The sequence below is a fragment of the Merops nubicus genome, unplaced genomic scaffold (genome assembly GCF_000691845.1).
Source record: "Merops nubicus isolate BGI_N331 unplaced genomic scaffold, ASM69184v1 scaffold3924, whole genome shotgun sequence".
In the NCBI taxonomy this organism is placed as follows: domain Eukaryota; kingdom Metazoa; phylum Chordata; class Aves; order Coraciiformes; family Meropidae; genus Merops; species Merops nubicus.
The window spans coordinates 72,557-84,872 of record NW_008603476.1 but is presented as its reverse complement, the minus strand read 5'-3'; the positions used below and the strand labels follow the sequence as shown (position 1 = coordinate 84,872).

The 12,316-nt window shown below is 35.5% G+C and overlaps 1 protein-coding gene across 1 annotated transcript in view; it reads right to left on the bottom strand.

The window, feature by feature from the left end:
• Nucleotides 1-1,509: 1,509 nt before the first annotated feature.
• The window catches only part of DCAF6 (DDB1 and CUL4 associated factor 6), a gene marked incomplete at its 3' end in the record, with an annotated part of 69,347 nt that continues 58,540 nt past the window's right edge, over nucleotides 1,510-12,316 (bottom strand). The window contains exons 18-19 of the mRNA XM_008938661.1: nucleotides 7,221-7,359; nucleotides 1,510-1,666 (exon numbers count right to left, since the gene is read on the bottom strand). Of these exons, the coding sequence (XP_008936909.1) occupies nucleotides 1,510-1,666; nucleotides 7,221-7,359 (296 nt within the window). The remainder of the gene's footprint in view (nucleotides 1,667-7,220; nucleotides 7,360-12,316) is intronic.

Below are 12,316 nucleotides of genomic sequence, written 5' to 3'. Positions count from 1 at the left end.
ATATATGAATAAAACACATGCAAACATCAAGAGACTCCTTTTTTAAATACAAAAAACCCACCAGAATATACATAAAATGGGAGCAGGTAGTAAGAACAAACCCAGCTCCTACTAATATATATCTGCTGATGGCCTGGTAAGTATATGCATTAATTACAAAGCCTTAGGATTTGTAGATGCAGATACAAAGACTTAGCAAGACAATTTCAAACCTATTTTGACGTTTGATAATTTCAGTGTATTCCAGGTGAATGTATTTGATATTCAAATGTAAAGAAGCAGTGGATACTCTTATAAGCTCTTGTTATAATATGGAAAACAAGAAGTTGCAGAATATTCTCTAGATCATTGCACAAAACATCTACAAGAATAAAAATTTCATAGAAAGATCTCAGTAACTGGAAGACTGTAGAAAACTAACTGTCCTACAGGGAAGATGATCTCTTTGCTACATTTTGCCTTGGAACCATTCAAGGCCAGGCTTGATACAGCCCTGGGCGACCTGAGCTAGGTAGAGATGTCCCTGCTTCTGTAAGGAGGTTGGACCAGATGACCTCTAGAGGTCCCTTCCAGCCTAAAACATTCTATGATTCTATGATTTTCAGTGTGTGATAGGGAGACAGTCACACTCAATCAAGAAATCAGTGAAGCTACAGGACATTTTGAAAGGTGCTTCCAAAAGAAGCCACACACACACATGTAGAGGAACACTATTTCAGTGAAGCGTTTGTAAGTTCAAGGCTTATCCAATGTAGGGCACTATTTCATGTTTCTGCAAACTGTCTGAAAGAAAAACTAGCCTCTTCTGATATTATTATAACCAATTTATTTGCTTATTTATATTAGAGCTGACTGATATTCTACAGCCATCTAAGCTATGGAAAAAAAAAAATTACATGAATACTTTCTTTAACCGTATTAGAACCTGCAGAATGGTTCGGATTTTCTGTGTACATGTCAGGCGACACATGATTCCTCCTACTACTACTTTGGTCCATCTTTTTTATAAATATTTTCCCCTAAATACAAATTAATAGGATTTCTATGAATTTTCCTCATTCGCTTAATCTCACAAAGCCAGTGAGACAGACATCCACTTCACTCAAAGTTTTTGAAGAGAAACAAGTAGGTACCACATTCCAATATCAAATCCCAAAGTGTTGCTGGCCATTTCAGTGACTTCATATTTCCTGCATTAATGTCATGGAAAACAATGTATTGAGGAGAGTAAGAAATTGAGATTATTCTTACTACAGCATAACTTTCTGTAAATACTATGTCACTAACATTTTTATTCCAAGACATTATTGAGTAAGGAGGGTTTTATGGGCCAAATGTTATTAGTAAAAGACAAAATGAAAAGCAGTATTATCTAATTCATACGCGGAAAAAAAAGCAATAGTTCATTAATCATTATAGTGCTCTAGTGGGCAAAGAATTTAGGACTGAGCTTTAAAATGCTTTACTACAGATAAGCTGAACATGCAGACTGAAAAATTATGATCTTACTTGGGTCGAATGGATGAGGCTGAAGACAGTTCACCACATGATTATCAGCTTCCAGCAGCATGAGGTGTTCAGCAGTATGTCTATCCCATATAAAAATATGGCCACAGTCTGAACCACTCATGACAAAGTTAGATCCCCAAAAATTTGCTTCTTTTATCTGCAGCATAAAAAACATATCAATTACTTTATAAGATTAGCTTGGAAAGCACATCAGAGTATAATCCTATTTCTGCAACAACACCGTCTCTGAACTAAGAGCTCTGCAAATGAAGAAACAACATTTAAGAAAATTTAAAGGAAACACATTTAAAGAAGAACGATCAAAAAAAGAAAATTCAGAAGGTTAAAGTTCTCCAGAACAAAATGGCTGTTACCAGACAAAAAGGAGAGGAACTGGGGCAGACTGAGCAGTTTGGAAATCAATGACAGCAGATTTGTCACTTTCTAGAGTGACGAGAATGATACTGGAGACAGAGGTATGTGAAACAGTTTTTGGGAAGAGTTTGGTATATTCAAGAGAGTGCCAGGCTAATCTCTGCTGGGGATTTTCCATTTACAGATGAAGAGTAGACAAGATGGAAGCTTATGAAAACTGGGGGGTGGGAATTAACTGAGTCTGACAGATAAAAGGGGGTCATGAAATCAAACTTAGGAATTTCCCCCCCTCCCTACAATCAGCCAGATAAGAACTAAGACTTGTTAATCCAAGGCAAAAACAAAAAGTTATAAACTACTGAACAAGGAACACATCTGGGTAGATGCAATCATTCAGCTTCAGCTATTACAGTAACAGTAGATGAACGAAGCAGCTCTGCATGCAAGTAGAACTAATAAGATCACAGGTTTTTTTGACACAGTGATGATGCATACTGTTCTATGTGGTTGATCCCATTGTCACTTTGTTGAGGTACCTGAGAACCTTTGCAAAATATTTTTAATCAGCAACAGGTGTATTTACAATTTAGACAGCAAGCTATAACCTATCTTGCAAAGGCAGTAAGTTCTTTGAGGGCCTACTGTGCACACTGAAGGTCATTCTAGTACTTTGGACCAGTGTATGGAATTTTACTTTGCACTGACTGGACTAGCATTGTATTAATTAAAATGTATTAATTTTAGAATCACTTACTCATCAGAAATTATAATTGGATGATCTTTGTTTTTTACCTACAGCTAACTCCTCTCTCATGTTATTGATAACACAGTAGTTTGACCCTGGATTATAACTGGCTGTAATGAAAACATTCAAGGAAGCCTTCTCTGATTGGAGAACTGTACATTTGAAGGAGGAAATTCTACACCTCTGCGATTAACATGGTAATAATTTTTACTAGAAAGATGCACAAATTACTCAAGAGTTTTTCATAAATCAGAAAAGATGGGAGGAACTTCACAACCACGGCAATGTGAGCTAAAGCGTGCACATTTGCTTGTGTGTGAATACAACTGGGCTGGACATGCCGTTGACAGAAAGGTCTTGCAGAAAGATCCAAGGTCCTTGAGAAGGCTTCCAGAAAACCAGCTGCTTCTCACCACAGCTGTATAGTTTGTTGCTGTGCCTCACAGTCAGTGAAGTGACACAGTGTGCACTTGGGCTTTTCCCTTCTGGCAGCTTCTCCAGGAAGCTCTGGCAGTGCTAAGGGAGGGTGACAGAAAGCTTCTTTTGGAGCAGGGGAACTGCCTCAGCAGACAGCAAAGGCTTCCTGTCGCACTTGGCCTTTCTTCCCTTGCCATCAACACACATCCTTCTCTCCACCTGATGAAGAGAGGAAAAACTCTGGGGAAAAAGAAAAGGACAGGTCCAGGGAACAGTATGCTCATGCTTTAGGCTACTGTACTATATAATGGCTAGTATACTATATAATGGCTTATTACATCATCTATTTCCCTTTCCTTGCGAGAAGTGCTGTAATTAGGTAGGTATTTAAACCTAGTGTCTTAAGCTCCATACATATTCATGGTCTCACAAGCATAATTGCTCTAGATATGCACTTGCTAACAATGCTGTGAATGATTTTCTAATAAAATGACTATCTCTGCTCTCAAAACAGCTAGACTCCCCGATTCTGGAAATTAAAGGAAATAGGAGAAGTGGTCAACGACAAGATAGCTAGTTTAGCATGTACCTGACTTGAAGAAGTCAGATCATTGGAAGACAGACAAGTCAAGTAGCCTGAACTTTTTTCCTGCTCTTTGTTCCCATCCCTCTCCCCCAAATGTGGTATGGTCACAGAATTGTAAGAGTAATGTATTATCTGATAACAATTTATACATATTAGTTATATTTTTGTATGGATTTATGTATTTATTATATTAGACTATACTATTTTAATTTCTTAAGCATTATTTATAAATAATTTTTTGTGTAGTAAATGATGTATTATTTATTATTTGTGCATTTACTAACTCAGTAGGAAAACTCCAACTCCTTGTGTGTCTCATAGATCTGCAATTTCATCTGAAGGCAGCTGAAGTAGTCTGTCCTATGAAGCAGAGTAGCCTTACAATGAAAATGATTGTGTAAGTGTCAGAGATATTGCAGCTCAGGAAAGTGGCAATGGTATCAGATATCAATGAACTTGAAATATTATGTTGACATTATTCCACAACTGTTACATTCAAATACCCTTACAATTACACCCTGAAAGAATGTGGCTTATTCCATTTCTGAGCTAACAAAAGCTACCATAGAATATTTTTTTCAAGAAGCAGTTATTAGGTTTGTAAAATGTATAGTAATCTTTCCATTCCAAGGCCTCTCTTGCTCTCCCTTTCTAAAGGGATGTAACACAAAAGAAGCCAAACAATTAGTCTGAGCAAACAAGAATGAGATCTCTGAAGATGATTCTAATCAGCAGTGATTTTACTCACAGTAGGACATCAAAATAGCCCTGTTAAACTATTAAAATTAGGAACAGGCTAGGCATGAGTATCCTTCTGCATTGTTGTCCTACATCATCTACAAGGTCAATAGTTAGATGGCGCAGCAGAGGCAAGAAGGACATTGCTTCACAAACAGTCAGAACTGAATCACAAGATATGAGCCGAAAGCTCCACAACAGTCTGATATTTGTGCTGGAGTAAAGAGCCAGGAAGTTAAAAATGTAATCCTACACACAAGATTGCTCTAAAAAGTTACCAGTACCTCTTACAAACTCTTTAAATTAACACACACTGGGCAAAAGAGATACCTAAGTAAACAGAATTTTCCTACACAGCAGCTTTCGGATTTCACACAGATGATGTTCAATGTTCGAAACTAAGCACAAATTAATTTCCTAATTTTTGGTATTTAAGAGTATCTCGGCTGTAAAAGGACAGAACTTTGAGACTATTTACACAGAATTCTACTACGGAATTATTGTCCAAGTAGAACATCATAAGAATGATCTTTAAAGTTTTATTCTCTTTCTTTTTGCATAGCTTTCTCAGAGAACACACTGGAAAAAAAAAGACAGCGACATTGTCTTGCTCTGTGCTTTGCCCCAGCCATGCTGATTTAAAAATCACCATGATAATTAATCATATTAGTAAGCTAAAACCTTACCCCTGTTAAAAATATGTACTGTATTTCCAGCATTAGTATGTCCAGTTTTAAATTTCAGGCTCGATAGACCTTTGGCTATAAAATGCGTACCAACAATTGCAGTCAGTGCAATAAAATCACCCTGTTGTTTTAAAACAAGCCAAAGAAACTGCATTCCTGGATTCTGTCATAAAAGATGCGTTTCCAGTATATTTATCTTTAGACAGGTTCTATCTTATAACTCCACTTAATATATATTTTTATCCATTCTCTTAAAAGTACCTTTAAATTATCTCCAATCATAAATATATTTTAATTCTCAGTTATTACTTTTTCCTGCTTCCTTTGTATTCTCTTGTGTAACTGCTGATTTTACACTTTTAATACTCATAAAACCTAATTTTGGCACCATGTAATTTAACAGAATTGAAATTCACATTTTAAATTTTTGTTTTCAAACTCACATACACACTCCTGTATGCATAAACAGCTTATCCATGGATATAAACTTTTAACTATTTATTAGTTTACACACACATGTTCCACTGATGAAAAGTTTCTTTAAGCCAACATTTTAAGAGGAGAACTCAGGACACAGGGTGAGAGGAACAGAGGAAGAATGGTGCATATATGAATGGAAATAAGACCAAGTCTGGAGGGAAAAATAGTGAGAAAGAGACAGAAGACACAAAGAACTGAAGACACATGGCAAAAGACAAATCTGAAGAGAAAGAAAGGCAGTCTGAGCTCACAAGAGCATTTTTTTTCCTCCGAGAGTTAAAGATAAACAGGAAATCCCACCTCCCATCATTCCATTACCATCACCCCCTACTGCTGTACTTTCAGGACTGTTTCATGAAAAAAAATGCTAAAACCCAAGACACTAATGACATCATTAAGAGTGGTTACATGGCATGGATCTGTGTAATGGACATAAAAACATTCCAACCCTGTCAATGACACAAGCAAATATCATTATAATGCTAATCTTTTACTTGTTGACATTATAAGAATTACACTTAAAATATGCTTATTAAAAAAAAATTGTAAGATTGCCCAATTGAGTTCTCAAAAGTAAGAAAGTACCAGAATTATTCAATTTATCTTCATAACTTTAATTCACTCTCCCTATAAGTATGAGATATATATATATATATATAAATCGTTCATGTTATCAACAAGATAACTTTATCCCTGGCCTCCTCAGGTGCGTAAGAAACAAAACCTCTCTAAGCTGGCTCATGAAAGGGAAATACCATGAGCTCTTGCCTTGCAGGAACAAAAAAAACCCCACCACATTAAAATGAAGTCTGCTACCATACAAACCAACAGGGAAATTTACATCGTCTTTCGTGCACTCTTTATCATAGGCACTCATGTGAAACAAAAGCAAAAACACACCAACCCCCATAACAAAGAAACCAAACAACAAAATCTGTGAAATAATCTAATAACATATATGCAGATGGAGACTGAATTAAGAGCATTTAGGCAAACAGTTTTAATATCTCTTAACTACAAAAAAACCACCTAGTACTCAGGATTTGACATCTTCAAAACACTGTACAAAGCAAAAAAAGAAATAACAGGGGAAACAGCCCTTTTCTTCTTTCTCAAGCACCACTGCTTTACAAACACAGTAACTGTATTTTTCTTAAAACATGATATTTTGTATTAAAAAGTGTCTAGTAGTTAGATTACAATTTAATAACTAGCACCATTTTATTTTTTTATTTTTTTTTTTTTAAATTCAGAGATGTCAGGGTTCTTCAAAACTATGATTTAATCTTCATTTTGCCTCCCAGGCTGTTAAAAAAAATATTTAACAGCAGTAACTTGGAAGGGAAAGTGAGGATTAAATAATAATTTTGAAAGTAGGCACATTTTATACCACTTAAGCTGACAGACAAAATGAAAAAGTTAAGGAAAACTCCCAAAATTTCAAAGGAAGTTAAGGGGCCAGAGTCTTAAATTCGAGAACACTTAGATACCTAGCATGGTGATGTGCAAGTCACACTCATGTTAGTTTTAATTTAAAGCAAATTATGTAGCTTACAACTGAATATGCAAGAAAAAGTGCTTACAACAAATTACAATATCCTTTTGGGCAAGCATATTTTGGTCAGCTACACTGACTCAGTCCATAAAATCTCTACAGTTCCCAAAACAGACAAAGAGTTTGTACCATTGTCCGGGAGTTCCGATGACCTTTATAAACCATCTTTATTAAAGGACGTCTAATATTCAGCGTTTCCAGTTCTTCCATTTCTTTTCTTTCTTTCCTCCTTCTGAAAAGCTCCTGAATGCGGGCAACAGCAGATCGTCTATAAATTGCAGATAAGGAGAACACTACTGAGAGTCCATCTCTAAACAATGAAATGGGCCATCAAAAAAGGACTATAAAACAGTGATGAGGCACTCAAACACACTCTCCTTAAGTCTGGACCATACATCAACATTATCCCAAATGTACAATTAGAGACTTTCAATTTTCCGTCCTGGCTTAGAACAAGAATAGCATGCAAGACAGTGAAATGTCAAGGAATGCAATATTTTATTCCCTCTCTGAAGAACAAACTTCAGCTGCTCGCAAAATTCACATGCTATTTTATTCATCAGTGCTAGAGATATCCTCCACCCATAATGAGGCAGCAACATTCTGAAGTGAAAAATCTATGTCAGAACAGAAGTTTTAAAAATTTAAACATGTTATTAAGGACTAAGTGTGCCTTCTAGTGTTATTTGGTTTTTCCCCAAAATTCCATTAAATGTATTTCTCTTCACTGTTTCTGTATGACAAGACTCAGGACTTAGACAGCTTTAAAAAAGTTCCTACTAAAGCATGAGATGAATTATTGCAGCAACCATCCCATACATTAGCAGAGAGGGATATAGCAGAAGAGTTCCTAAAATAACAGAAAAATTAGCTAAATTATATATCTTGGTTTGTCAATGTTTAATTCCAGGAATCTACTTTTGGATTAACCTGTGAAAAGACACTAGTGCCAAATTTTTCCTGTTTAGCTCCCCATAATTCCAGCTATAACCCAGCTATCATATCCCAGCACCTGCACCTAACTCCTCTTCTTCTTTTATTCCATATCAGTGTTGCTATTAACTTTGAAGTCTGAATACAGTCCAAGGGCAATAAAACTCTCAAGAAGGAAAAGGTACAGATTTTAGCAGAACACAAAGGAGTCAGACTATTACAGGAATTTATATGATCCTGAAAAGTAAACTGAGCCAGAACTGAAAATATTTGCAACCTTGTACACTGCTACCAGAAAACTAGTAACGTGAGTTTGTCCACAAGTAATGTGGTATCATGTTTTAGTCACTGACCCTGGAGACTCTTGCAACAAGTCCTCTTTTCCAGACAAAAACCCACCAGATCTCTCTCATAACAAATTCTCTAAGCCAGTTGGATGCTTAGATTTTTCATTTAAATTTTTTTTTTTAATCACAGGAGAAAGTTGGACCAAAAAAATTAAACTGTTATCCTATAGCTAGGCAATGAATGAAAATGAAAGCAAGTAGTAAGTCATTTACTACAGTTCAAAAACAAAATAAATGAAAGCACAACAAAAAAACTACAAACTGCCATAGTAGGACAGATCAACTAATACAGCTAAGCTTTAAAAACATACTTTAACATTTTTAACAGAAACTAGAAGAGATTTGTAATTACTAGCCAACAGATGTGCTCAACAGTGGACTACTTATTATAATACAGTTATTTGAATTTTGTCTAACATCCCAGAAAAGAGACTAGTACCATTTCTTTTGTGCAAGTACCCTGTCCCCCCAAAATCTCATTTCTAGGCAATTTTCTAGTTGTTTCCTCTTATACTACACTAAATACACTCTGTGTGTTAGTCCTTATAATATATGGAGTCCCAACCTGAACCTTCAACAGATTTAAGAATAGGGCTCTTTACAAAGTCTTCATATAACAAAGGAAATAAAAAAGCCCATGTTCTTTATTTTCTGTGCTTTAAAGATCACAGAATTATCTTCCTCACCAGTTTACTTCTATACGAAAGAAAAAGACAGGTGGCACATATATGATATGCTACATAAAGCTCTTGCAGAAAATTTAAATAAAGATTACCATATATTTAGTTGGTTTTTTTTTTTAAAAAAAAAAAAAAAAAACAACGGTTTTGTGTGAGGAAGTAAAGCAATGATCAGGTAATAACTGCTCTACTACCAAGCCCACTGCTGATCATACAGCTTTGGAGACAGCACACACACCTCTTCAGAACAGTAAGACCCTTTTGGTTTCAGAAGCATGCCTGCTAGCCTTACAGCCATAACTTACTATGATTGCTATTTGTATTTTCAGTGTATTTAGCCCCATTGATTAATTAATAAAAAGATGTTGTTTAACTTCTCAGCTTTTTCACTGCACATTAGGACTGACAAAGTGGTCCACATGTTTAGCTCCTTCAGCAGGGTTACTTACTAGATAGCAGTAGCAAGTTTTGGAATTAGAAGATTGTATTACACTAACTGGTAACCCAAAGTAGTTTCTTGCATAATTTTTCATCTTAGCATCTCTAGAAAAATTAATGTTCTCCTCTAAATTTCCCTAGGCTTGAATGCAGACATTACAAAAAAAAAAAAAAATAAATCAAGATTATTCAGCAGTCAGAATCGTGCATTTTTAAATAAAAGCAGAAGCACAAAAGCAACTTTTGGTTAAACCACTGTCTTTCATCTAAATTAATTCCTTAAATTCCTGATTTGGGGTCTTTCAAAATAAGACATGAATGCATTGATATTTAGTTATCTTGTAAAGTTGATGATTACCTTCAAAGGGAAAAGGCAGTCAAGAACACCCACTATAACTGTGATACTGTTACTGAGCACTTTAGTAACATGCTGCTGAAAGCAGGAACCTGGGAGAGGCAAGTCTTCTCCAGAAAAGATAAATATGACCACAATCTAATGATATTTCAGAAGAAGGAACATTACAGGGAAAAGAATTCTCTCCATGAGGTATCACTTCTCCATATCTACGGATTTTCTATACATTTCTTAAGTCACACAAAGAAAAAAAACAATTAAAAAAATTCAACATTTTTCTTTTCTTTGCTTTTTAACTTTCATTTGCATTTGTGATAAGCAATTCCTGCCTGTGCCAACACAGATAGTAGCCTAATCACTTGGAGCATCAGCAGATAGAGAAGCACACTGCAGTTTGTACTGTTCTGAAGTTCAGCCTAAACTAAGTCTGACCATGAGCTGCTGCTTCCCTTCCAAACTGTATTTGAAGCATAAAATGTCAGATAATGAAATTTATGCACATTGTGTCAGCGCTCCTCAAGCAACTTCATCAATTGATACAGCTGTATTATGTATTCATATTCAGGTATTCAATAATGAGGATGCCTAAGAAATACTGGATATAGGTTGATGCTACTAATTTTATGGTACAGAAAACTTCAGGTCTTGTAAAGCAAACAAAACTGAACTTTGTTTTAGTTATGTCCTTATACCTCAAGTAGTGCTCTAACATCAAAATAATTCAATACTACTGCCTGGTCTGCAGGCATAAAGCCTTTTTAACTGTGTTTTGCCAAATTTTGTGGTACCACAGTGCAATATTTCACAATAAACTTTGTGTGTGTAGTCTTTTTAAGATTGAGCCCAATATGATGGTACTTTCATTACTTCAATGAAATGTGCCTTGCAGAAAGATAATATTAAAATATTATTTCCAAAAGTAAGAATATAGATACCAACTAGTACAACTTTCCTGCTTATTATAAGCCAGGTTGGAAGTCTTTAATGTCAATTGTTGCAAACATTAATTATCAAAAGCCTCTTTAAATTAAGCACTAGGTGAGCAGAATAGGGATTTAGAAGTGAAGGCACATTATATTCTTTCAATTAAATATAGGTTCAAAAGAAAAACAAACAAACAAACAAAAAACACCTGTGATGTGAAATGATCCACAGCTATGTATGATACATAGAGAGAAATGGAAAAGATGCAAACATGTAAATTAAGGCTAAAAAAAAGAAGAAAAAAAATTGTCACATAAAGCATTTTCTGTATGTTTAGAAATTCTGAACTGTAACAGATTTTTTTTAAAAAACTAAAGGCTATACATCTGGCACAATTAAATAACTAGACTGTTTCATAAAGCACAATATGTCACATATTGTTCTTCAGAATTTTTTTTTTTTTTTTTTGAGAGCTGCAGACTCTTTTTTGAGTCCCCCATCTACGTTATTCAACAATTTCTGACTAAGGAGCCCTGCAAGTTTTAAGATAACTATGGTTATCTACTAGTTAGAACAGAGACAAAGTTAATGATATGTTGTTTTCCAAAGAGGGAAAACTGAAAAACTATTCATCAACTGATCCTGTAAACAATTTACAGGAATTCTCCTACAAACTGCTCCACTAGAGCTCCAGATATAGTGGCTGCCATGGAATTAATCTGGTACCCTAGATAACCCTGCTTCTTCCAAACACTATTATCACAGATGTGTCGCCTCCTGAGCTAGGCTGCAGCAGCTGCTTGTAAAGCTCACATGTACTTCTCTTTCAAGTTAAGATTCCCCCCACCACACACCTTGTTGCCATCTAATTTAGATTATTTTCCCTATGAAAAACAACTGCAGGGAATCCAAGGCTTATAACCATTAATTTAGAACCTATTTCTTGGATGCCTTATGGTTATTTCTTCATTGACTGTGTAGAGGAATCCACCTGCCAGCTACCATGCTCCTGGCCCAAGAATTCCAACTGCATGCCTTAACAAGCTGGATAGCAACATCAAAGTCAAGTCCATCTCAAAAAGGAGACTATGAGAAAACCATTTTACTGGTCTTTACCTCAACCCACAAGTTCTCTCACTATTTTACCTTTCTGTCCCATCCCACTGAGGGAGAGTGAGTGAGCAGCTGTGTGGGGCTGAGCTGCCTTCTGGGATTAACCCACAACCACCATATTAAAATAGGTCCCTTTTCTAAGTAGCAACATTTGATTATATTTCTGATTTTAATTAGCAGATAATCATGTTCCTTAAGAAGCCTCAGAAGCTATGGAAGAGATTTACTACTTTACCCTAAAGCCAAATTTATTTCACTGCTTGATCATATAAAAAGAAGTGTTTACCAAAACACACTCCTAATTTTTCAGCCTTCCAACACAATCAATGTTTCAGCTACTCTCAGCTACAAAATATTTTAAAGTTTTCACTTGCTATGCTGCAGAATGACAATGAAAATCAGAGAAAAATATACTGATAAAAAATTCTATGCTGA